Source organism: Pogona vitticeps, chromosome 5 (genome assembly GCF_051106095.1).
Source record: "Pogona vitticeps strain Pit_001003342236 chromosome 5, PviZW2.1, whole genome shotgun sequence".
Taxonomy (NCBI): domain Eukaryota; kingdom Metazoa; phylum Chordata; class Lepidosauria; order Squamata; family Agamidae; genus Pogona; species Pogona vitticeps.
The window spans coordinates 190328292-190353415 of NC_135787.1; the positions used below are offsets into that span (position 1 = coordinate 190328292).

Sequence of the window (25124 nt, forward strand, 5' to 3'; positions counted from 1 at the left end):
TTGTCTTACTAATTAATAAGAAAAGGATACTCTTCTTCTAACAACATCTTCTCAATGGCAGCCTTGTTTTCCTCACTGATGGTGCTGTCAAGACTCCAGGGCTAGAAGAAAGATATGTAAAACTATTATGCAGGATTGCATTTTATACTTAAATTTCTCAAACCAAAACTGGGAACAGCACTACTGTACTGTATTTCCAACATTTCCCACTAAGATGCAGAGTTGAAGCAGAGATGATTTTAAGAGAAATTTGAGATTCTGTGACAATCTTTGCACTTGGAAGATGAAAAGGAATCAGTGGACAAATGTATATAGAGACACTTTCCCCTAAAACACGGGATAAAAAGCAAGGGGGATATTGTAAAAGACAAAGCATAGCCGTGACATTTGTTTTTATTTTGCAACCATGTTCAGAGAACACACACCAATACAAAGCAACATTTTTTCCTTGTGGAAATACTTCTATCAGACAAGTATGTGAAAAAATTAGACCGTACACCATAAATGCATCTCCATAAATCTGCTTTACTTGGTTAGTTGTGCGTATATATTGTTCACAGGAGTATACAGTATGTGCATGAACAGCAAAAACTAGCATTTTCCTTCTGTCCTTCTACTAGACGCCAGGATAAACTTGAACTGGCTAGGATAGAATCACAGAACAGAAAACATGTCTTTAAATGTTTTCAAATGCCATATAGAGATTATCTCAGAATTAGCAGCCTATTTCATTGGTTACTTACAAGACCCATATCAGTTCTCCAAGTTGAATCAAGGTAGTGATCTTGAAGTAAACTAGATGATGGATTCTCAAAATTTCTGAAATTAGAAGCAGCTATGTATCAGACACAAATATACTTTTTTTAAAAAAAAGATCCTATTAGAAAGACATTATTTGAACATCGCATGGGAAATGTTACTTACCGAAGGCTACAACTCTCAGAATATCCTACCCCAGCATGACCAATGTTCAATATTCTTGGGATTTCTACTCTCTGCCCCCCCCAATAATAAGAAATAAAGGGGGAAAGTGTTTTGACATTAGAGATATAGTTCTTAATCTCTGACCCCTCCTGGATGTTCTAAAGATCAGCTCCTAGAATCTCTTGGAAGCTGTGATTGTACAACACAGCATGTACAATGTATGTGTGAACATGTGTTTACATGGGAAGGACTGCAATGTAGTAATTTACAAGTTGAAGCATTCTGACCAATGAGAATCTGTCTGGCGTCAGCCGGATATATAAAGCACATGGTAGTTAATAGGATCAAATATGTGAAAGGGTATAGCTTTGTCAGATAGGGACAGATATGCGACACATGATAGCTGACAGAGTCAAATATACCGGAGATGATAGTTGACAGGGTCAAATATGTAATAGCGTTACATATGGGACTGAGAGGTTTAGCTGTTAAACAAGGCACTTGTCTGCTAGATGTCAAGATATACCAACGTAGTCAAACACAAGTTCATCTATAAAATACCAGAATGTTAAATCACTGTGAGTTTATTCTATTCTGCCTATTTTAAACAGTAAATATTCTTTCATGTCTTTAAGGAAGGCCAAGTATTCCCCATGTGGGTGTGTGGGTGCACGCTCACACTCACACACACACAGGGAAAATACCAATTTTTACAGTGCATGCTTTTTTAAATCAAAATACTTGAAACTGTTCTGCACAATCTCTTGTCAATGACGTGCGCATGTGTGTTTTTCTCTCACACACATACACACACCAAGCCAACCCAACAGAAGGTCAGGGGCCCAGACCAACAGCATCCTCGACTCCTGGCGTGGCTCCCCCCCCTCCACACTACACCACCCATCATCCTTGCTTCTGCCGGGGACGGGGGGAGAAAGGAGGGAGGGAGAGACTGAACTGCCCCCCCACGTTCTCTTGGGGGGAGGTATTGCAGTTCTGCCTCATAGGAGCTTTGGACTACAACTCCCATGAGCCTGGTGGGAACTGTAGTCCTCCCAGAGGAGGCTTCCCCCCCCAAAAAATCCTGGAGGGCGGAGGGAAAAGCAAAGGTTTCTATACACACACACACACACCCGTGAGGGGCGCCGGGTGACCGCGGGGAGCGAGCGGGGCCCTTACTCACGCCCCTCCAAGCCGCACCGGCCTCGCTTACCCCAGTGCCACCGCCGCCGCCGGGTCCCCCTCGACGTCCACTTCCAGCTCCTCCACGGCCTCCATGCTGGCGCCTCCGCCGGAGCTCTCGGGAAGGGCGGAAACAGGAAACGGGGTCAAAGGTCGAGGCCCGCGGCTTCGCGCTTGGAGTTGCTAGGGCCGCCGCAGGAAGGCGGAAGAGCCGTCCCCGGGCATGCGCAGAGACACAAGCGAAGCCCTCGCCGCTCCTCCCTTTGCCCGTCTCTCCCCCATGCCCGGGGCTCTTGGCTTGGAAAAGTGGCGGGAAGGGAAAAGCAAACTAGGAAGAGGGCGGAGTGGAAGAGAAGGCATGCAGAAATAAAGTTCTTGGCCGAGTAATGCCTACCGTATATCAGATGACCACAACATTTGCAAACCAGGATTGCTCTCCATCACCCTGTCTCTTAGCTATTGCAGCCCTGTTCATTGGTTTCCATTTTAAAGGCAAGGGCTTCATCCTCTCCCCTGTAAGAACAGCTGCCTTTTCAGGGAATCTTTCCATGTGGTTCTTCTGGGCTATCAAATCCTCTCCGATGGATGGCCACCCTCCTTCCAAGGGGTCCTGCCCTTCACAGCCCTGGTCCGGTTTTGCAAACAAAAAGCTACCGTGCCTTTTCTCATGTTCGGCCTTCCTGTTTTCATGCGTGCCTTTCCCTTTGCCACACTGGCTGGATAGCTCAGGGGTTGAGGTCTGGGGGTTCGATTCTCACCCCCCCAGTGCCTCCTGCAAAGCAGAGCCAGCCTGGGTGGCCTTGGGACCATAGTCCCAGGGCACCCCAGGAAGGAGGGAAGATTGAACCACCTCTAGGCATTGTTTACTTGGAAATCACTGAAAAAGGTTCGCCATAAGTCAGAACTGATTTTACAGCTATTATTATTATTTTTCAAATTTTTCTAGCATTAGTCTTGCCCTGGTGAGTCAGGGTTCTCACAATACCTCCAGCACAAAATAGCCACATACTCATTTTCACTTCTAGGGAAAATTCACGCTCAATCTCAACTTTGTTGTCGTTTAGTCGTGTCCGACTCCATGAACCCATGGACAAGAGCATGCCAGGCCCTCCCATCTTCCACTGCCTCATGGAGTTGGATCAGATTCATGTTGGTGGCTTCGATGACCCTGTCCAACCATCTCATCCTCTGTCGTCCCTTTCTCCTCTTGCCTTCACACTTTCCCAACATCAGGGGCTTTTCAAAGCATAGCTTGGACTGTGCGGACCTTTTCTCTGTTTCATGGTGTCACAAAGAGTCAGACACAACATAACGACTAAACAACAACATCCTGAGGGTCTTTCTTCAGTTACTTCATAGCTGCCATTCCAAGTTTTCTTTTTTGGCCCATTACAAGCTAACATTAACAGTGATCAATATATTACGGCATGTCCATTAACATGAATGCTGTAAACTAGACTTCAACGCTTAATGAGGTAATGTCAATGAATCCTCTTAACAGAGTAAGGGTCCTGTACTCAACAGATAAATGGTGGTGCCCCTTCCAGGCTTTGTGCCTCAGAAGAATCCTTAGGATGATTGTTTTGTATCCGATTCTGTACAGTATATTGTATCCTTCTCAAAAACCTTCCGCCCCATTAACTTTGTTACACTCATCGGCTGCGCAAGCTCTTTGTTGCATTTAATTGGAGGAAAAAATAGATAAGCTTTTGGCAATTATTAGCATCCAAAAAGAAGATAACAGGACTGTGCTGTCTGCCATAAATTTATTTATTTATTTATTTATTTATTTATTTATTTATTTATTTATTTATTTATTTATTTATTTATTTAATTTATACCCTGCCCATCTAGAGCAGATCACTCTGGGTGGCAAATCCAAAGCAACCTGAAAGCTTTTAGCAATATACTCTCTTTTTGTTTTAATTTGCAAAGTAAACCAGAGCCACAACTCATGTGTTTTGGAGAACCTGGAGGCCTCCTCTCAAAGTAAGATCTCAGGTACAAAAACACCATATCCTCTCAGTGATCTGACTGGAGTGCAGTCATTGAAGGCACTTTTCAAGTAGTTTCCTCTGCCATCAAGTCCTGTTGGTCTTGCGCCAACTGCACACGAACATTGCTCGTGGGAACACTATGGTTGCCTACCAAACAGCAACCCCACAACTGTCTAGGAGATGGCTGTAACTCCAACTTGCCTTTCCTCTCCCTTGCCAATGCATAGGGGTGGGTGCAATGAGAGGGGGATATGGTGGCACTGTGGGTTAAACAGCAGAAGCCTCTGTGCTGCAAGGTCAGAAAACCAGCCGTCGTAAGATCGAATCCATGCGGCGGAGGGAGCTCCCGTCGCTTGTCCCAGCTCCTGCCAACCTAGTCATTCGAAAGCATGCAAATGCAAGTTGAGAAATAGGTTCCACCTTGGTGGGAAGGTAACGGCATTCCGTGTCTAGTCGCGCTGGCCACGTGACCACAGAAGGTTGTCTTCGTACAAAACACTGGCTCTACGGCTTGGAAACGGGGATGAGCACCGCACCCTAGAGTCGAACATGACTGGACTAAATGTCAAGGGGAACCTTTAACTGGGTGCAATGAGTGCATTTTTGAAAATCCCGTTATTCTGAGTGAGAATCTGTCGTGTTAGGACCGCAAGGATAGACACGGTCTGTCCCTGGTAGAGCCACAACTTCTGTTTATTCTCCCACTACCAAGAGAGACTACAGACCCAACTTGGTGAAGCTGAGCGGGACTCTCAACTGACCTCCCTTGACCTTCTCTGCTTAATCTTGGAATCCCTGTATGAAATGAGACCAGTAAATGCTGTATGTTCCCCCACTTCTCCCCTTAGCCCACAAAAGCATATTTTTAAAATGTACTAGACCAGTGGGGGTCCCAAACTTGGGGACATTCCGCAGATGTTTTTGGCCTACAAGTCCCAGGAATCCCAGTCAGCAGAGTTAGTGGTGAAGGCTTCTGGGAGTTTTAGTCCAAGAACATCTGGTGACCCAAGATTGGGAACCACTGAGCCACAGAACACAGTTAGAATAGAGGTTGTTGTCATGATTCTCTTAATATACTCTGACAAGCCATTATGAGTAAGTTGTTTACAGTGCACTTTCAAACTCAGCCTAAGAAGCAATATTTCTAGCAACATCAGTTGCTAGTACAGCAGGACCACCCTATCTTTAACGTGCTCCCATCAGTCAAATACAACTCCAGTAAAATTCATGAGCCTTCTGCTCAGGTTTATTATTATTTTTTTGACAAAAGTTCTCGCCCAAATGACGTGAATAATACTTATACAAAAATGTAATGCGTTGAATAAATAAAGGATTTTAAAAGCTGGGTTTATATACAGGTGTCTATTTGTCAATTTGAAAATTAACATTAATTTGTCATGCCTGCTCCTATTATGAGGAGGTGGGATAGACACACAATTTTGACATAATTACACAAAATTGAAAATGCCCATGGCTACCCTTCATTTTACACCAATTAGGCCAAGAAAAGTTAGAAGGGACACAGTGGCAGATGGGAAGAGAAGATTCATACAGTATTACACTCTATAATTGAACTCCATAGCTACTCTTAGGGGGAAAAGCTATATTGATTCACCTCTTAGTGGGTCATAATGCATTTACTGCCGAGATTAGACTTATCAAGACATTTCCCCTTCAAGACCAAAATGTTATTAACTGTTCTTTGCTGATCAAGTTTCCATGTGAAAAAATGCAGTGTACAGAGAGTAACAAAGACATATCATTAAAATAATATTTTTTAAAAGATTAGAAATTTGTTAAAATCCTGCAGATCACTGGCAAACAAACAAAAACAACAACAGGCGTGGCCTCAGTGGTGTTTTAAATTAAACGTGCAGGCCAAATTCATACAGCAAAAATTCACACATTCTTCAAAAACTGATAAATTAACAAAAAAAGAAAGATGGTGGTTGTAGGTTTTTCGGGCTATCTGGCCGTGTTCTTAAGGTTTTTCTTCCTAATGTTTCACCAGCCTCTGTGGCCGGCATCTTCAGAGGACAGGAGTCAGAACTCTGTGTTCTTGTGTACTGTGTGGGATAGTTGAGGATTTGTAGCTGTGGGATCAGCTTTTTGTCCTTTTCAGGAGATGGGGTGAGCCCACAGCTACAAATACTCAACTAGACCACACCAGAGCACAGACAGAGTTCTGATTCCTGTCCTCTGAAGATGCCGGCCACAGAGATTCGCAAAATGTTAGGGAGAAAAACCTTAAGAACACGGCCAAACAGCCCGAAAAACCTACAACAGCCATCGGATCCCGGCCGTGAAAGCCTTCGAGAATACAAAAAAGAAAGAGCAAGAAGTGTTGAAAGAGAAAGTTTTACAATGGAGAATCGAAGATTTACAAAGACACCGAAATCTCATTATGCTACACGGTATGCTTTCAAGAGCGTGAATTCCTTCCTGTTGGTTCGTGCGGCCCAGATAAAAAGGGCAGCTGCCATAAATTGCAGAGGTGCAGAGACGCAGGCCAGGCAGAAGGACCAGCCAAACTGGCCTTGCACAGGAGGTGGGGGTAACTTCTTGTGTAGCAGCTCTATTCCAGCCACGTAGCAGCCGACCGAACCCAGCGTACACAGACCTGGTGAAAAAGCAAGCATGCGATGATCAGATCATGCAGTTCTCAACTGCCGACACAGAACAACTGGGATGGCATTTGCTGGAAAGGACTTTACCTGCGAGGAAGTGGAGGACCCCTGTGGCGATGGCTGGGTAGAGGCTGCGGCATGCGCAAGCACAAATCCCAATAAGTGCTCCGAAACACATGAGTCCTAGGCTGACAAAGGGCAGGAGGAACTGCAAGCGCCAAAGATCTGAAAGAGATATGGAAGCAAACAGAGATATTAAGGACACTTGTCAAGCATCACTGCACAAAACCCCTTTATTTTTATTTATTTTTAAATTTAAAATCTTCTCACCCTAACTTTTCTCCTTAAAAAGGACCCAAGGCATCTTTACATCCATGAAAGACAATATTTAAAGCTGAAAACAATGAGTATCCAAAGGGGGTGGTTGGTCGGTGGGTTACATAGTTAAAAGACAATATTTAAAGCAAAGAACCATGAGTATAAAAAGGAAGCTTACATTGTTAGAATATTAAAGCTAAAACAAAAAGTATGCAAATACTAAAGAGGAACAAACAAATACCACTCTGATAGATGGTAAACACAAGTAGTAATAAAGACTCAGAGAGAGCTGTAATGCATAACAAGCCATCTAAAAGTTACTCATGCAGCCAGCCCTGTAGGCAGTCACTAAGAGAAAGGTCTTTGCTGGTCTCATTCCCTGTCAGACAATTTATTTCATTGTATTCTCGAAGGAAACTTGTTAATTGGTGGCAATTTGGCACTCTGAGTTCACAACTGCTATTAATATAATTCAGCAATAGGTGAGATCTGATGGTTGTTGTGGGTTTTTCGGGCTCTTTGGCATGTTCTGAAGGTTGTTCTTCCTAACGTTTCACCAGTCTCTGTAGCCGGCATCTTCAGAGGACAGCACTCTTGTGCTCTGGTGTAGTTGGCTTGGGAGTGCAGTATTTATGGCTGTGAGATAAGCTTTTGTCTTTTTCTGTAGATGGGTGATTAGTGTGGATTGTTGTGGGTGTATTGTTGTAATAAGGAGGAGAGATCATCTGTCACTGTGGTTGGTGGGTGAGATCTGATCGTTATTGTGAGTTTTTCGGGCTCTTTGGCCATGTTCTGAAGGTTGTTCTTCCTAACGTTTCGCCAGTCTCTGTGGCCAGCATCTTCAGAGGACAGGAGTCAGAACGTTAGGAAGAACAACTTTCAGAAATTGCCCAAAGAGCCCGAAAAACCCACAACAACCAATTTCATTCATTCATTCATTCATTCATTCATTCAGTGTACAGTATTTGTAAACCGCCTGAGTCAGTAACAACCATTACTCTGGGCAGTTTACAATTTAATTTAATTCTTACTTTATTATACTTCATTTTCTCCCAAAACTTAAGACCCCTGACAGCTCATAATGAGATTTTAAAAGGATACAAAGAAAAGCACAACAGCCAAACTCCTGTTGCTTAGCAGAGTAAATTGCCCTAGAGTAGGCCCACTGATCCAATGAAGATTTGGTGAGGCAATTCCTCTGCACATTCCATTGATTCAAATGGGCCTACTTTAACAGCACCTTGCTTTAGCACAGTAAGTTGCACTGAGGGTAGGCGTATTAGAATCAATGGAATTTACGTAAGAGTTGACTCACCAAATTCCCATTGAGTCAATGAGCCTACTCACATGCAATTTGTTACACCACAAAACAGAATTTTAGCCAATTAATTATAAGGGCCACAATCTTTTGCAGAGTCACACTGGCTGAAAGGTAATGGTGTAGCTCAACAACAGCAAATTGCCACTAATGAACAGATCACTGCTTGGATTCCCGGTTGTGCACCAAGTCTTCCAATGGCCCACAATAAGCAATCCAAGTGCAAACTTGTTAATTGGTGGCAATTTGGCACTGAGTTTGCTATTGCTATTAGCATAATTCAGCAACAAGACTTTGGCCAATATTAGAATACAGTTTAAAAGATCGAGACAACCAGCAAATTAAAAACAACTTTCCATCCTTCCGAGGTCAGTAAATAAGAGTTCCCAGCTTGCTGGGTGGATGTAATCTGTATCCTGAATAATTAAATTGTAAACCACTCAGAGAGTGCTTTAAGCACTATGATCAGCTATATAAGCGGCACACTTTGTTTTTGCTTTCATGTGTCTTTTATTGTCTTTTAACGATGTAACCCACCCACCCAACCCCACCCAACCCCCTTTGGATACTATTGTTTTCAGTTTTAAATTGTTTCCCAGTCCTTTTCATGGCTATTGAAAAATTAGGCTCAACAAATTCAGAGGATCTTACTCCCAGCTAGACTTATACATCTCCACTAAACTGATGATTACAATGACGATGACAAAGACAGCATTATAATCATCATCAGTAGAAACAGCAGTAGCAATAATAATAACCACAGTCAAACAACAACAGTACAACGGCAACAACAGGAATAATGCTTACAGGTTCTATTCAAGTCACTGCCACTATTATGGTTCCCGGGATCCTTATATTTTTCCATGAACTGGTCTGAAAGGGAAAAGCTGACGCACTTGGTGACCATCTCACCTTCCAGGAAGAAAGAAAGAAAAAGAAAACAATCGTCATTAGGGTTTTGCATTGCTGTTATTTTTTTTCAGGCAGACACACCCCTATAGATTAAGCAGGAAAAAGTGTGGGAGCCATGGTGGATAAGAGTTTCGGACTGGAATTCAAGAGACCCATGTTCAAACCTTGGCTTGGCCATAGACACTTCTGGTGGCGGTGGGGAGGTGGCAGCGGGAAAGCACTCGTTGAATATCCCACGTCCCTTGAAAACCCTTTGGGGCTGCCGTAAATCAGAAACAACAGCCACAAGAGCAGGAAAAATCTATCCCTTTCGTCTCCACCCAATACATGGGTATTTAGAACTGAATTGTTTAGAACTGAATTGGTGTTTAGAACTGAATTGTTCAGGATGCATCTCTCAGAAGGCTCTACTCCTGTGGTTCCTGATCTTGGGTCCCAGATGTTCTTAGACTACAACTCCCAGAAATCCCGACCAGCTAGGAATTCTGGGAGTCTTAGTCCATTAACACCTGGGGACCCAAGGTAGGGGACCACTGTTCTAACTGGTATAGTCATAGTCATGCTCTCTAGGGCAGTGGTCCCCAACCTTGGGCCTCCAGATGCTCTTAGACTTCAACTCCCAGAAATCCTGGCCAGCAGAGGTAGTGGCGAAGGCTTCTGGGAGTTGTAGTCCATGCTCTTTAGGGAATGCTGGGAGCTGAAGTCCCAAAAAGTTAATTTTAGAACTATGCTAGAGAGGGAGGGAAACAGACACAGCAACAGGGGGCAGAAGCATCTCTCCATCCTTCCCTTGTTCCCAGGATAAAGGAGAGGAGGAGGAGGATGGGAGAGAAAACGGGATGCCGATGGTTCTGGTACTGATGGCAACACCCATGCATGGCATTAACAGGGGGAGGAGGAAGTAGCAGCATTTCCAAGCACCAGCTCTAACAAGGATGTTCACCAACTTCCATGGTAGGGCCAGCTTTGCTCCCCAGCTGGTTTGTTGATAACTCAGCCCGTCCAAAACCTTGTTGCTGATGCGGAGGAACTTAGGGTACACTTTTTGACTGCCGGATATTCAGAACCATGTGAGTTTTCTCTTGTTTCTATACAAGGTTGACTCAGAGGTAAACACCGAGTGGAGTTTCATTCTCACAAACGTGTGTATTGGATTGTAGACTTAAGGAACTTCACACGCCTTTTCTGAGGCCGTGGCATTCTGAACCTAGTGTAGTCATCTCTGAAACCACAAAGCCATTTTGATCACAACCAAAATAGTTATTATGATCTCAAGAAGAAGAAAAAGAACATCACAAGGACTTCCGTAAGCCGATACCATTAAAGCGTTCTCTTCTGCCAATTTGTCAGCCTTACAACTGAGAATTAACCAGACAAGTTAGAAACATGCTGTAAATCAGAGATTTGAATGGTGAGACGGCTCCTTGGGGCATTTTCACACACACCCAAGGGTGCCAAATGTGTTCCTTTTAAAAGCCCCTTTCACTATTAAAACATCTCTAATATAAAAAGTTGATGGCTTTCAGCTCCTATGGTTTTCACTCTATTGATATTGGGGGCTGCCTCTAAGACTCCCCAACTGAAAAAAAAAGCAGCCAGAAGTACCCCATCCAAGTATATCCTGTTTACATTATTCTTTTAAAAAATGGCCCAAACTAGACAAGTTTGGGTGTCTTGAGGGCCATGGAGGCATTGCTTTCAACTGGCATCTCCTCTTAGGGCCAAGGCAGAGATGAAAATATCGTACAATGTCCAAACACGGGTCTCAGAACTTTTCTATTTCAGTTCCAGACTTCTCAATGGGCGGAAGGGATGTGTGTGTGAAATGGCAAGTAAAACACAAATTCATGTTTTTCTTCCCCATTAGAGTTAACAGCAACAGGGCGGATGTGTGTCAAAATAAGCTCAACTCATTGGAGAATAGATTGGTGAAAACAATTCTACATTTAGCCTGGAAAAAACAGATACATTAATATATGATGGGTGGCACCTAAATAGGCAGTAGTAGATGTACCAACATGAATTTGACCCAACTCCGGGAGGCAGTGGAAGACAGGAGGGCCTGGCGTGCTCTGGTCCATGGGGTCACGAAGAGTCAGACACCACTTAACGACTAAACAACAACAACATGTAGACATGGTCTTGGAAGAACACAAGCTAAAGCTGAATCCACAGCTGTGACGCAACAGGTGGAAAAAAACTCCTACACAATTTTCAGTTCCACTAAGAGAAGTACAGTTTCCAGATCAAGAAAAGTAATTGTTTTATTCTATTCTGCTTTGGTCAAGCGTAATCTGGACCTACCTGCCCCCATTTCACAACAAAATGGACAAGCTGGTGTGATTTCAGAGGGAAGTGGCCAAGATGGTGGGGTAAAGGGTCCCATGGGAACAGTCGAAGCAACTGGATATGTTTAGCCTGGAGAGAAGAAGACCAGGAGGTGGTCTGATAGTCACTTTTCACATACGTGGGCGATCCCATGCAAAATGGAGGAGCAGAAGAGGACTCACATCAATTAATTTCTATTACGAGATGGAAAACTCCAGCTAAACGTCAGGAGAAACTTTGATTATAAGAGTTAAGATTAAAACACCACCCGCACCTTTTCCCAAGCTTTTTAAAAAGACAAGATCTGTCAATGGAGGGGAAAAAACATGGCAATGTCCTAATGCCACACAAGATAGAGGTGGAAGCATGTAGACAACTTCTTTGGAAGGGGTTTACCTGGTGAGTTATACCAATAGGAGTTCTCCGACATCGTGATACACCTCCGCCACAGTCCAATGGTGCCATTCCATCGAAAGAGGGCTTCTGTGTAAGAGTTTTCATCCGCATTTTCTCCAAAGAGTTCATCCCAGGTGGCCTTACTTTCACTGTTATTTTCAGGAGGGGCCGGATTACGGTACTCAAACCAAAAGTCGGTGCCGATGGAAGCAGCCAAATAGATGGTGGAGATGAGGCTGAGCACGCAGGCGATGACCAGGGCGGTAGCAAAACGATTATCCATCATTGTGTCTCAACTGCTGTTAACCGGGGGGGGGGGGGGGGGGGCGGGAAGAGATCCACCAGTAATTATTGATTAATTATGCATTTTGCTTTCAACACCTACTCATCAAGTAGTCTGTCAACAGCCTACACCCACTGTACCGTTCCCTGTTTACTGGCAGTAAACACGCAGATGGTACAGTGAACCCACCCTTTTAAAAAAACTAATTACTAAAATAGATTGGCCCAAATCCTATTAGTTAAAACCACTGGCGTAACACAATCAGCGGCAAATTTCCAGAAGTAAGTAAGTTGTAGACATTTTGCTGTGTGTGTGTGCCATTCCTGTGACACGGTACCCCAAAGAAAATGCCTACATGGATTTCTTCACTTGCAGCACTTCACCACTGAGATTTAGGTTGACTGCATTTCTCTGGTGCAAGGATTTTGGCCACTAAATGTGCTATCAAAAGACAGTAAAATACATTAAAAGTAATACAGTGGGACTGCGGTATCCAGAGGGGATTGAGTCCATGGCCCACACCTCTGCTGATGCCTGAAACTGTGGATAAATAAAACCATCTCTACCCATCCATCCATAGCGCAGTATCTGGTTCCCTCTGGTTTTCAGTTCTGATAATACATCTTGGACACCAGTATTTCTGGGGGTTTAGTTAATATTTTCAGGCAGTGAATAAGTAAAACCACAGGTACTGATCCCAAGGATCCTACCGTATTAGAACGCATGCAAAGCCAAACATAAAAAACTATTTATTAACACAACAGAGTACATTACCACAGATCAATTCTGTCTTGTCATCTGTTTCTGGAAGCCTATTGTGCCAACTACTATTTTCATAGTATCATGTTGGAGATACAGATCAAGGAAGGCAACGTTTGGGAGATATAGAATATGCATGAAGGAAAACTAGCCAAGGCAAGTAACCATTATTTCTAGATGAACAACTTGGCAGATCTGCTTGTTGAGACTCTCATCTGTGTGTGAGCAGCAAATAACAAGCTGGCTGACACTTAATGCTCTATTTCATTTTTCTGTGCACTTCATAATAGCGCGAGACACTGCTTTCCCATTCAATAGCTCTTCTAGTTTTATGGTGGCACTGAGATGATGGAGCACCTTCCTATTTATTTATTTAAAATATTTTTACCCTGCCTTCCTTCTTAAAAAGGACCTAAGGCAGCTTGTATTTTTAAAATGACAATATTTAATAGCTAAAAATTGTAAGTATGCAAATATTAGAAAAGAATTAAAAGCTAGATTTGGATTTAAGCAGGCTTCCCTGTCCCACCTCCTCTGGGAGCTGCCCCTATGTGGGCACCTGACAGAGGAGGCAGGGTACCAAGCTGCCAAACACTTGGATTTTGACCCTGGAGGCACCCAGGCTGAGAAAGGATGGTTTGGTACAGTATTAGGAAAATGGCCCCCAGCTATCACACTCCCTTCCCTTTTGTCAACTTTGAAGATAAACATAGGGTGCTTTTTCTATTTAAATTCACCACAACTTATTGTGTCACCTGAACAAAAAACACACTGTGTGTGGTTCATTTTATTTATGGATTGCTGAAACAAGCCAACTTCAAGTCCTTGTTCATGAAACTAACTTTTAAATTAACCATAGCTTCGGCTTGATCACATCATGCCAAACCATGATTTAGAATTAGATCCAAAGAGAACCATGGTCCAACAGCAATGGCAAAGAACTTGCAGTGACTTTGGACCATCACGCTTTCAGGCATGAAGGATCTACGGATTTCCTTAGTTTGCAACGATTCCTTTACAAGAAAGTAAGAGTGAAGAGCGAAGAGAAAGTTAGGGCATTGGCTGGAGCTTAGGGAGTCAATTAGAGGGAATTCTTCAAGAAAGAGGAATGTGCAAAGTAGCAGGTGGTTAAGAAGAGATAAGCACAGATAAATGGGTGGAGGCAGTTGGAGCTAACCTTATTAACACAGGCGGTGGAGACACTGATGTACAGAGCAGAGTCAAAAGAAAAAAGGGAAGTGACAGCTTAGCAGCACCTCTACAGAAATATGGAGATTTGCGACAACAGTTTAATTATATTTTTGAAGGTTAAAATGCCCACGGGAAGGGAAAGGCCAATATCTGTACGTATATTATCTGGATACCTGGCTCGGCACCAAAGAGAAATCAAGTTCCAAACCGAGAGAGTCAAAGAGCAATCTGCTCTGTAATTTGGGCATAAAGTACTGTAAACATTAAAGCAAAAAAACACCGGCATCTGTTGAGAGTGCTCTGAACCAGGCTGTCAAAAGCATGAATAAAGGCTGCTGTCATCCAGAGCTCAGAAAAGTTATTTTAGTATCCCAAATTCCTCAAGCAGATCCCAGGAAATCAAAAAGTGACCTTGTCAAGTTCTGTTATCTCCCCATCTTTATGAACCCACTCTTGGAAGCTCAAGTACAAGGTGCCCCAAGTGTACTTATGGGCTACCACTTAATCTGGAGCAGCTGTTCATCAGGGACAAATCCTCATCACCACGTATGCAGAACGGTATTAGGACCTGTTCTAAACCTAAATGCTAGTTGTGTCCATTAATTAACATCTGCAACAGCAGGACATACGGGGATAAATACTACATTTAAGACATGTATACATGCACATCATCAAATGTTGTATATCTGATCTCCTGTTTTTTGTATCCAAAAACTCCTTACATAAGCCAAACAGGACCATATTTTAAAAAAAATATACCAAATAATATATACCAAAAAACCAGGTAGAAGCCAGATGTCAAGCATATGATCGACTATCAGACTCTTGTATGGGACCAGTGGTAAGGAAACTGTAAATAACAGCTTGCCTGGAGCATAAGATTAGGAAACAGGACATGAAAAGCACATTTGATTGTGTTTCTCAAGGGCTCCGTAAGAACTGTGGTCTCAACATATGTTATGAAAGATTCCTTTGCACTTTGTGGAATGTCACGTGACAGTTTAAGAGACAACCACCTGGCAGATATCGTTTGATTTGTATTCCTGACTTGAGCAGGGGGGTTGGACTCGATGGCCTTGGAGGCCCCTTCCAACTTCTTTATTCGATGAGTCTATCAGGACGCCTGCTCCCAGCCAGATCTGTCCATAATACCCATTCTTCACAGGCTGGGCAGTTGAGGGCCTTGGCCCCGAAGGAGGCCCAGAGGGAAAGAACAAGAAACGGGGCCTTCTCGGCGGCCGCCCCCCTGCCTGTGGAAGAACCTGCCCATGCAGATCCGTCAAGTCACAGAACGCTCACTGTACAACCTTACAAAAGAGTGCATACACATTCTCAGAGTTGTTGGGTTGTTGTTGTTTTTTTTAACACCGGGGAGATCCCTGGTCCAAATCCATAGCCACCTTGTCAAACTGACTGGTCTTAAGACTGATCTAACCTGCCAGGTAGGCTGTTGGCAAAATGAGGGAGAGAAGCTGAAGGCGGAAAAGAAAAATGGGACAAATAATAAAAACAACCCTTATCTTTTAACCCCTATCTTATCAAGCACAATGAAGATTGTTTTCCTATGTAAACAAAGAAGCCACAGGAACCTGTTTGGACGCCAGGGATAATGAATGTACGAAGACAGCACAACAATCCCCAACCATAAGGAGCAGCTCAGCTGACTGGATAGTTCAGTGGCTTATACGCCTGGCTGCGGAGCCACTGGCTGGGAATTCAGTTCACCCCCCCGGGCTTCTTTGACTGAGCCCAAGCAGGTAGGCAGAGAAGGCGATGGGGAAGAAAGCCAGGAGAGGAAGCAGAGAAATTAAGGGAGGAAGGGAGAAGGTGACATCCAAAAAAAAAAAAAAAAAAAAAAAAAAAAAAGGAGTGCGTCCTCTCTTACCTCTGCGGTGTGAACGCTTCGGTTGCCACTGGAACTCTGCCTCTGTTTCTAGATGAAGATTCTCTCTACCTACATCCTCATTTCCCTTTGCAAATCTTCCACGGTCACGAATCGGCAGAAGATAAATTGCAGCAGTAGTATTTTGATGGTTGATAGTTTTTGGCCGAAACACCGTCACCGCAAACTCACAGGACTTTCTCCATGTGATCTGTGCAAGGGACACAGCGCAAGATCCGTGTGTGAGACAAGCTGCAGAACTCGTAGGTTTGCACAGAATTTATTTCCAAGTGGCCCAGCCGGCTCAGAAAGTGGGCGCCATCCGTTTCAGTGACATGTAGCGCCAAGCCAACTATGCTTGGATTACAGGAGTTGAATTGCAACATTCCTCCCACGTTAAAAAATTCCCTTGCCATCTGGGGAAAGCCTCTCTGCTCCAGTGGATAGTTCACAGCAGTACTGAATCCTCAGCAGCCTTTAGTATAACTTTCAGAACAGCGTCCCCAAGCCACTTACTAATAGTGTTTTTTATTTGGAAAGAGAGAGAAATGCAGAGGCCAAATGAGGCCAGTGCAAGTTTATCAAGTTTGCCTTATGCAGATCAATCTGCTCGCCACCTTGATTAAACAAAACAAATTGGTTAGGGAAACACCCGAATCTTGAACAGCTTACTGGCAGCTCTTACGTTTAAATTTGGAACAAGCATAAAAGAGAAACAGTCTATTCCTGTTTCTCACACCTTTTAAAAACCCATATCCTTCTTGTTTGATAAATGGAAGACTATAATAAATCCTTCTGATCTTCAACACTTAGTAATTATATTTGCAATTAGAAACTTCACAACTAAAAATAATTCAAAGCATTTGTGAATGTCTGGGGTAAAGATTCAGTCTTATGTCACGCTCACGGCACACACAGAACTCTGCAAAAACCTGCATACCAGGAAGAAATCAATATAGTTGCTTCCCCCCCCCCCATTTCTCAAATTCAAAATTAGAATATAAACTGCTTAAACCCAAATCTGAACTACTGTACTAGACTACTCTAGCTTGTCCAGACTCGAGATGGGCATGAACCTTCCCTTTCCCCACCTCCAAACTGAGGTTCATACCCATCTCTGTTCCCAACTAGAGTGAACTCAAGTGTTGATTGTTAATATATTTTTTATTTGACTTAGATTGCGTGTGCGTGTCCTGAGCTGTCAAGTCGGAACCTAGCAGGGATTTCAAGGTAGATGAGATATTTAATAATAATAATAATAATAATAATAATAATAATAATAATAATATAATTTATTGTCATTGTAAGTATATACACAGTATATCATACAACGAAATTCACAGACACCCAGAGACCAGATACATGCACACACATAACATTCCCCAAACACTCCCCACCCACTAGAAATCCCCCACTAAAAATACAAACATCTACACCTCAGGCCAAGTAACACAGTCCAACTAATTATTCACTACTGGTGGTCTTTAAGCTCATTATTAATTGCAATTATAGCTCTAGGATAAAAACTATTTAGAAAACGTGTGGTCCGAGTCTTAATTGTTCTATATCTTCTGCCAGACGGTAACAGTTCAAAAAAGTTATAAGCAGGATGAGAAGAGTCTCTCAGGATGCTGTGTGACTTCCTCAGACAGCGGGATGTGAAGATGTCATCCAGGGTTGGTAGCTGGAGCCCGATGATATTCTGGGCAATTTTAATGGTTCTCTGCAGAGCTTTTTTGTCCGCTACAGAGCTACTCCCAAACCATGCCAGAATGCCATAAGTTAGGACACTCTCAATGGTGCTACGGTAGTAGGACAGAAGTAAATGCTGTGATAAATTTAACTTCCCGAGCATTCTCAGGAAATACAGCCTCTTCTGTGCCTTCTTTATCAGCATGTTGGCATTTATAGTCCATGAGAGGTCCTCTGAGATGTAAGTACCCAGACACTTAAAACTACCAACTCTCTCCACTTCCTCACCATTTATGTACAGTGGTAAATGTACATTTCTCTTCCTCCTAAAATCAATTATGAGTTCTTTAGTTTTTTTGATGTTAAGTGTGAGATGATTTTCTTTAAGGAGTGGTTTTACCTGTTCTACTCCCCTAGTGAGTTTCCATGGCCAAGTGGGGATTTGAACCCTGTGTCCGTCATTACACCGCACTGGATACTTCCCCATTAATGCAACCACTACTCTGGGTGTATTACAGATTAAAACTAAAAAAAACCCAACCAAAACCTCATACAGCAATATGCATACAAACAATATGCTGATATATAACTATAAAGTCTAAAATTTGTACAAAAATAAAGAGAGAGAGATATTACATCATCCTGGAGATTCAGTTGCTGAAGGCAGTTTTTGAATAACTCAATTTTTACCAATTTCTAAAACATAACAAAGGAAGGAGCCTCAGTTGGTAACTTCTTCCAGAGACTGGGGGCACCACTTATGTAAACCCCACTTATTCAATTAGTCTAACAGGTGGGGTTAGGGTATCATATCTGTTCAAGTTACGTATCTCCCTTAAAATCCAGATGTGCCCCTTTCCCTAGATTATGGATTTCTATGTTGAAATTATATCTGACCATTTGGTTCGCCCATTTAACCTTTAGGAGAGGCAAGGGATAAAGCTATCACTTAGTATTTTAACTCGGGTGCCAGGGAATATAGTCCTGCACTCATATTAAACCCAAACCTCTGCTTAGCCCATTTTTCACAGTAGATAAACATAAATGATTTTTTAAAGATCAGTTCAATTTAAATCATGATTTAATTTACATTTTAAATTTTTTAAAAAGCAATATTTTATTTAAATCAATTTAAAAATGTGATTTCTAAATTTAAATCGTGATTTAAAATGTTAGCCCATTTTTCACAGTAGATAAAAATAAACAATTTTTTTTAAATCAATGCGATTTAAATCATGATTCAATTCACAATTTAAATGTATTTGAATGATTTAAAAATCCAGTTTTTAAATTTAAATTGTGATTTAAAATGTGATTTAAATGAAATCCACCCTGCCGCTTTTATTAGTCAAAAATATAACTAAAGGCTAGGGCAGGATTTTTTTAAAAGCTAAATCAGATATACATAACATTTCTTATATTCTGAAGGTCAGGTCCTTTCGGGACAAACATAAAAAAATGCCCGTTGTGAAAGCCACGGATCAAGATCAGTTTAGATCATAATAGTTTTCCATTGAACATATATGCACTGTATACACATACAATGAAAATCATTGGCTTCCACCTGCAGGATGAGATTAGTGGAATGACTCCATTACAGTGGTGCCTCGCTAGCCAGTTACCCCACATGACAGTTTTTTCGCTAGACATTGACTTTTTGCGATCGCCATAGCGATTCGCAAAACAGTGATTCCTATGGGGGAATTTCGCTGGACAATGTTTGGTCCCTGCTTCTCAAACCGATTTTCGCTAGATGACAATTTTTGCTAGACAATGATTTCGCTAGACAGCGATTTCAGTGGAACGGATTATCATTGTCTAGCAAGACACCACTGTATAAGGCAGCCTCTTACACTGGTAGGGGAAAGAACATTGTTGTTAATAGACACAAATATCGGAGGGCAGGCACTGTTAACAAGAAGGAACAGAAGCAACTCTATATCAGAATGTGCTGTTTTCCTTAACCTTCTCATCAGCCTGGGATTACTGCCAGTGAAAGTAGAAAGAGACCAAGATTCTCCGCTCCCATTTCCTCAATTCTAGTGTAATCCTTTTTTTTTTCTGGCTGCGTGGGCAGAGGCAGGCAGGCACCTTTCTGTCTTGCTTCTGCCCACATCCTCTTTGAAAGCCAGATGCAATCCTGAGCACATTCTTTATGACTGAATGGAATGCCACTTCCAAGTACAGTAATTATATGCCGGGCTGCACGGGAAAAGAGGGAGAAAAGAACGACTCCGAAGTTGCTGTTCAGGTTTCTATCTTTCCGAGCCTTTGCTGGGAGAAAAGCAGAGATGATTTTTCGATTCCCTGCGTTTCCTTTCTGTTTGAATTTTTTTGTTGTTGTTGTTGCCAAGTTAAGTCCAAATGCAAAAATCGGCGATACCCTTTATAAACCACTAAAAAAAATCATCAAACAATAAACAAACCTTCGTCTTGTCAAGTCTATCCCTGCAATAAATAAGCACACGAGTAAAGAAATGCAGATGCTTGTGTTAGGGTGGCTGCATGCTCTCTTTTAGAGGGCACATTCCTCCCTTTTTAAAGGGCTTTTTAAAGGGACCATCTGATTTTTGCCCTCCTTTTAAATCACTGCCAACCCATGTCTGATTCAAAGATAAGGAACCACAACAGAAGAAGATGGAGAGCCTTTAAAAAGAGGTGCCAACGGGCAGGTAAGCAACACCTGGACGGGTGACTCAGCAGCCACACAGCTCACCATCTTCCCCACTTGGGTGAAAGGCACAGCAATTCTGGTCTAGTTTATTTTTAAAATCATCTCCAGTTTGGCATCAGCACATATAAAACGGCCGTAGGGGGTTTGATTGCGTTATCTTGTCCTTATATTTTAAATTGTTTATATTATATGTTGTTAGCCGCCCAGAGTAGCCAGTTGACTAAATGGGCAGGGTATAAATTCAATCCATCAATGAAATAGGCAATTTTTTTGCTCTCCTTTCCACAGAGGCATTTTTCTGGGGATGGGCACCTCAACACAACCACACAACCCCTCTTTAAAGCAATCTTCTAATTGACCTTTAGGATGGCCACGGATCTCAGACTTTGGGAGCGTTACCTTTTGAAACGCCAGAGTAACTTTTGGAAACGTTACTTGGTGAAACGTCAGGCTTTGGGGAGCCTTACTGGGGGGGTGAGCTGCAGCTCAGAGCTTCAAACGTTACTTTCTGGGGCGACGACCCTCCGAGGCGGGGAGGTCTGGGAACTAGAGTCCCCCCAAAAAAGTAACGTCTCCAGGCTTTGAGAGGTGCCTGCGGCGTTACCCGACCCCTTCCCCCCCCACTCCACCCCATTCCCTGCTCCCAGGAGGGGGTCCCAGCCGGGGCCCGCGACTCACCTCCCATCATCATCCTCAGGGGCTACTACAGGGCGTCCTTTCCGGCCCCCCCAAACCTCCAGGAGCCGCTCGGCCGGGGGAGAAGGAAATTGCCTTCTCGGGGACCTTTAAGCGCCCCCGTGCCGCTAAGCATGCTGGGAAAGGTAGTTCGGCTCCTGCGGCCGGCCCGGTTTAAAACGCGGCGGCGTGACGCGCATGCTCTGTTCCCTCTGCGCGTTCCCCGCTGGCATGATGGGCAATGTAGTTGGACTCCCTAGATGTTTGCCTCCGCCTGCGCACGGTGTGAGGGAAGCAGCTCAGCCTCGCGGCGGGCGGAGTTACCTGTTCAGGTGCTGCTTCCTCCAGGGTGGCCCTGGAATGGTCTCCCTCCCAGTGATGAAGAATTTATTGTTTCACAAAGCATTCAAGGGCATCCTCTTTGAAGTGTATTTCCATTTGTTTCTGGAGTCCACTATCATTTCGGATCTTATATGTCCATGGTTCTTGTTCACTGCTGGAGCTATTGGCTTGTTGAATGTTTGGGGTTATTGTTTAATGGTTATGTTGCAAACCACTTTGAGTAGTGCATGGCACTAAGCCAGTGGTATATAAGTCCACTAAATAAATTAATGAATAAATAAATACGTATTTACAAGAAAGGTATCCTGCTTCTTCTGTAGGAAGCACTAGGTCAGAGATTGGGAATTCGATTCCCCAGTGGGCCTCCTTGACAGGACCTGGACTCAATGATCCAGAGGGTCCCTTCCAGCTCTGCAGTTCTAAGGTGGTACAGTCGTGCCCCGCTTAACGATTACACCATATAACGACGAATCCGCTTCACGACTATGTTTTTGTGATTGCAATTGCGATCGCAAAACGATGTTTTAATGGGGTTTTTTCGTTTGACAATGATCGGTTCCCTGCTTCGGGAACCAATTCTTCTCATTGCGACGATCAAAACAGCTGATCGTCGGGTTTTCAAATGGGCCGCCGGCTGCTCAAAATGGCTCCCCGCTGTGTTCTTGGACAGATTCCTCACTGTACAGGCATGAAAAATGGCCACCCCTATGGAGGACCTTCGCTGGACGGTGAGTTATTCAGCCCATTGGAACACATTGAAAGGTTTTCAATGCATTTCAATGGGCTTTTTAATTTCACTTTATGACGTTTTCGCTCTACAGCGATTTTTCTGGAACGAATTAATGTCATCAAGCGAGACACCACTGTAGAGGGAAGAGAGAGGGGTGCTAGTTTCTAGCAGTTAACCAGTAGGGGTCAGTGTTGGGTACGTAGTGCCTTTGCCTTTGAAAATCAGGCGCACTATCATTCTGCTTTTCCTGAACCGGAAGGTGAGGCAGGAGGTGAGCTGTGTTTGGGAGAACATTTTATTTGGTGAGGTATTTCCTTCTAGGCTGACCTTTGTTCTCCCTGACCGGATGGTCTGAGGGGGTGGGGTTTGGGGTTTAAATGTGGGCTGGCAGAATTCTCTGCTTCTATTTTTGACTCTAATCTGGTAAATAGGAAAGCCAAATACTGTAGCATTGTATACATCTGGGGGGCAGGAAAGTTTTAGGGGTAGGATCAGACTTCCTCCCCTTTTTAATTCACGGACCAATCAGTCGAGATGGAGAGTGAAGTATCTGTTGCACTTGTAACACCTGTAGCATGTTTGTTTTCTTGCCAATGTGGTGCCGGGGTAGAAATGCTCTGTTAGTTGGTGGTCTCCTTGGAAGACAAGGTCTGGCAGCTGGAGGCCTGTGTTCTAATCTCTGCACTCTTAGGGAGCAGGCTGGGTAGATCAGGCTTATCAGCCTTGGAAGGCAGCCCATCTAGGAGACGGAAAACTCCGATTTCAAACCTCCACTGCCTTGTGGCTATATCCACCAATGGAAAAGGCTTCAGGAGTTAACCTTGAGGCAAAATCCGGAGCCGGAGTCCCAGAGACAGTTTGTGTCATTCTGGCAACTCCTGCGAAGTCGCTGGAACCAGTTGTATTGGCCCTTGCCTTTCCATTTGACTATTTCAGTGACATGAAGAGGGGGGATTTGCTGCTTGGGTAACAGCCTATCCTCCATATTACTTTACCAAGGCTTCGTGCTCTGGAGAGGACACTCCAGCTTCACATAGAGCGCCGAAACAACACGGGAAGTAGCAGTTACCAGTTATAAGTCTTTGCTTGATTGGTGTAGAGCATGACGCCAGGGGCTACTTCCGACAGTGGGAGAGGTCATTGCACCTCACTAGGTAGCTACCGCCTGCCTTAAGCTGGGCAGTCCCCAGCCAGTTAGGTGCTGCCTCGCTACGGTCTGTTAACCTCACGGGGTACGTGGGGTTTAGAGTGAATGCAGACAAGCAGATCAATAACCCTGCACCATGCAACAATCATAAGAAGACTTCTGTCCTAAAGTTGGGCACCTGGGATGTTCAGACAATGACCCCGGCTTTTCTGATGACCTGTAGGAAATAGACGACTGGTGCAAGACATCTGTCATCGACATGGAACTGAGTAGATTGCAGATGGACATTGTTGCCCTGAAAGAGATGAGATTGCCAGGCATGGGATCTGTAGTTTTTGGTGGCTCAACGTCCGATCCCTTTGACATCTGAAGCAGAGTGAAACAGGGCTGTGTCCTCGCGCCAACCCTGTTTGGGATCTTTTTTGCTGTCTTGCTGATGCACGCCTTTGGAACTGTGACAGAAGGTGTCTATCTCCGGACTAGATCAGACGGAAAGCTCTTTAATCTCTCTGGATTGACAGCGAAGACCAAAGTCCAACTGAAATGCATGTGGGACTTCCTGTTCGCCGATGATGCAGCCATTGTTGCCCATTTTGCTGAAGACCTCCAACAACTCTTGAATCGCTTTAGCAAGGCCTGCCAAGACTTTGGATTAACAATCAGCCTGAAGAAAGCACAAGTCATGGGCCAGGGCATGGACTCACCTCCCTCTGTTACCATCTCCACGCAAGAATTGGAGGTTGTTCATGACTTTGTGTACCTCGGCTCAACCATCTCGGACACCCTCTCTCTAGATGTCAAGCTGGATAAACGCATTAGGAAAGCAGCTACCATGTTCTCTAGACTCACAAAGAGAGTATGGCTTAATAAGAAGCTGAGGGCATAGACCAAGATCCAGGTCTATAGAGCCTGTGTCCTGAACACAGTCATGTCCTGCAGTGAGTCCTGGACCCTTTATGCACGGCAAGAGAGGAAGCTGAACATGTTCCACATGTGTTGTCTCTGACGCATTTTTGGCATCACCTGGCAGGACAAAGTTCCAAATAGAGTAGTCCTAGAAGGAGCTGGAATTTTTAGCATGTATACATTACTGAAATAGTGATGTCTATGCTGTCTTGGGCATGTCATGAGAATGGCTGATAGTCGGATTCCAAAAGATCTCCTGTATGGAGAATTAGTGCAGGGAAAGTGCCCCAGAGGGAGATCACAGCTGTGATACAAGGAGATCTGCAAGCGGGATGTGAAGGCCTTAGGAATGGACCTCAACAGATGGGAAACCCTTACATCTGAGTATTCAGCTTGGAGACAGGCAGTGCATCATGGCCTCTCCCATTTTTAAGAGGCCCTTGTCCAGCAGGCCGAGGCAAAGAGGCAGTCCCAAAACCAGCCAAACCAGGGAGCTGGACAGTGGACAGACTGGATTTGTCTTCAGTGTGGAAGGGATTGTCACTCGTGAATTGGCCTTCTTAGCCGCACTAGACACTGTTCCAAGACCTCCATACAGAGCAAGTGACCCTAGTCTCTCGAGACCTAAGGATGCCTAATCCATCATTCTGCTTTATGCAGCATTGTAGGTGTAAAATCAGGTTATTTTACCTTACAATTTACTTATTTATTCATCTCCTCAATGCATTTCCTGCACCGAACCCAAAGTGACGTACTGTACATGGCTCTCCTTGTAAGGCAGGTCAAGCTATAAGACCGATTGCTCCAGTCACCTCGTGAATTTCATGGCTCAGCGTTCAAC

The 25124-nt window shown here is 43.8% G+C and overlaps 2 protein-coding genes across 4 annotated transcripts in view; both read right to left on the minus strand.

The window, feature by feature from the left end:
• Positions 1-2283, minus strand: part of MYSM1 (Myb like, SWIRM and MPN domains 1) — a 32774-nt gene extending 30491 nt beyond the window's left edge. For both annotated transcript variants that reach the window (XM_073002498.2, XM_020811650.3), the window contains exons 1-3: positions 2138-2283; positions 744-819; positions 31-101 (exon numbers count right to left, since the gene is read on the minus strand). In XM_073002498.2, the coding sequence (XP_072858599.2) occupies positions 31-101; positions 744-819; positions 2138-2202 (212 nt within the window). In that variant the 5' untranslated portion in view covers positions 2203-2283. The remainder of the gene's footprint in view (positions 1-30; positions 102-743; positions 820-2137) is intronic.
• A 3347-nt stretch (positions 2284-5630) lies between these two features.
• On the minus strand, positions 5631-21311 carry CLDND1 (claudin domain containing 1). 2 transcript variants are annotated; one of them, XM_073002497.2, is made up of 6 exons: positions 21162-21311; positions 16121-16328; positions 12003-12298; positions 9174-9278; positions 6818-6955; positions 5631-6723 (listed from the first exon to the last, which is right to left on the minus strand). In XM_073002497.2, the coding sequence occupies exons 3-6, from the start codon at positions 12286-12288 to the stop codon at positions 6506-6508; spliced, it is 747 nt and encodes a 248-aa protein (XP_072858598.1). In that variant the 5' UTR covers positions 12289-12298; positions 16121-16328; positions 21162-21311; the 3' UTR covers positions 5631-6505. The 2 variants fall into 2 exon arrangements, with proteins under 2 accessions (XP_072858598.1, XP_072858597.1); XM_073002496.2 differs by having other exon boundaries at positions 12003-12301.
• Positions 21312-25124: the final 3813 nt, after the last annotated feature.

What these genes read in the sequence shown, in the direction of transcription:
- CLDND1 (XM_073002497.2), bottom strand. Translation starts at nt 12,288, where the DNA reads ATGATGGATAATCGTTTTGCTACCGCCCTGGTCATCGCCTGCGTGCTC. An exon ending in CTATTGGTATAACTCACCAG is followed by an intron (nt 9,279 to 12,002) that starts GTAAACCCCTTC and finishes TCTTCCTGGAAG; the next exon opens with GTGAGATGGTCACCAAGTGC. An exon ending in CAGTGACTTGAATAGAACCT is followed by an intron (nt 6,956 to 9,173) that starts GTAAGCATTATT and finishes TATCTCTTTCAG; the next exon opens with ATCTTTGGCGCTTGCAGTTC.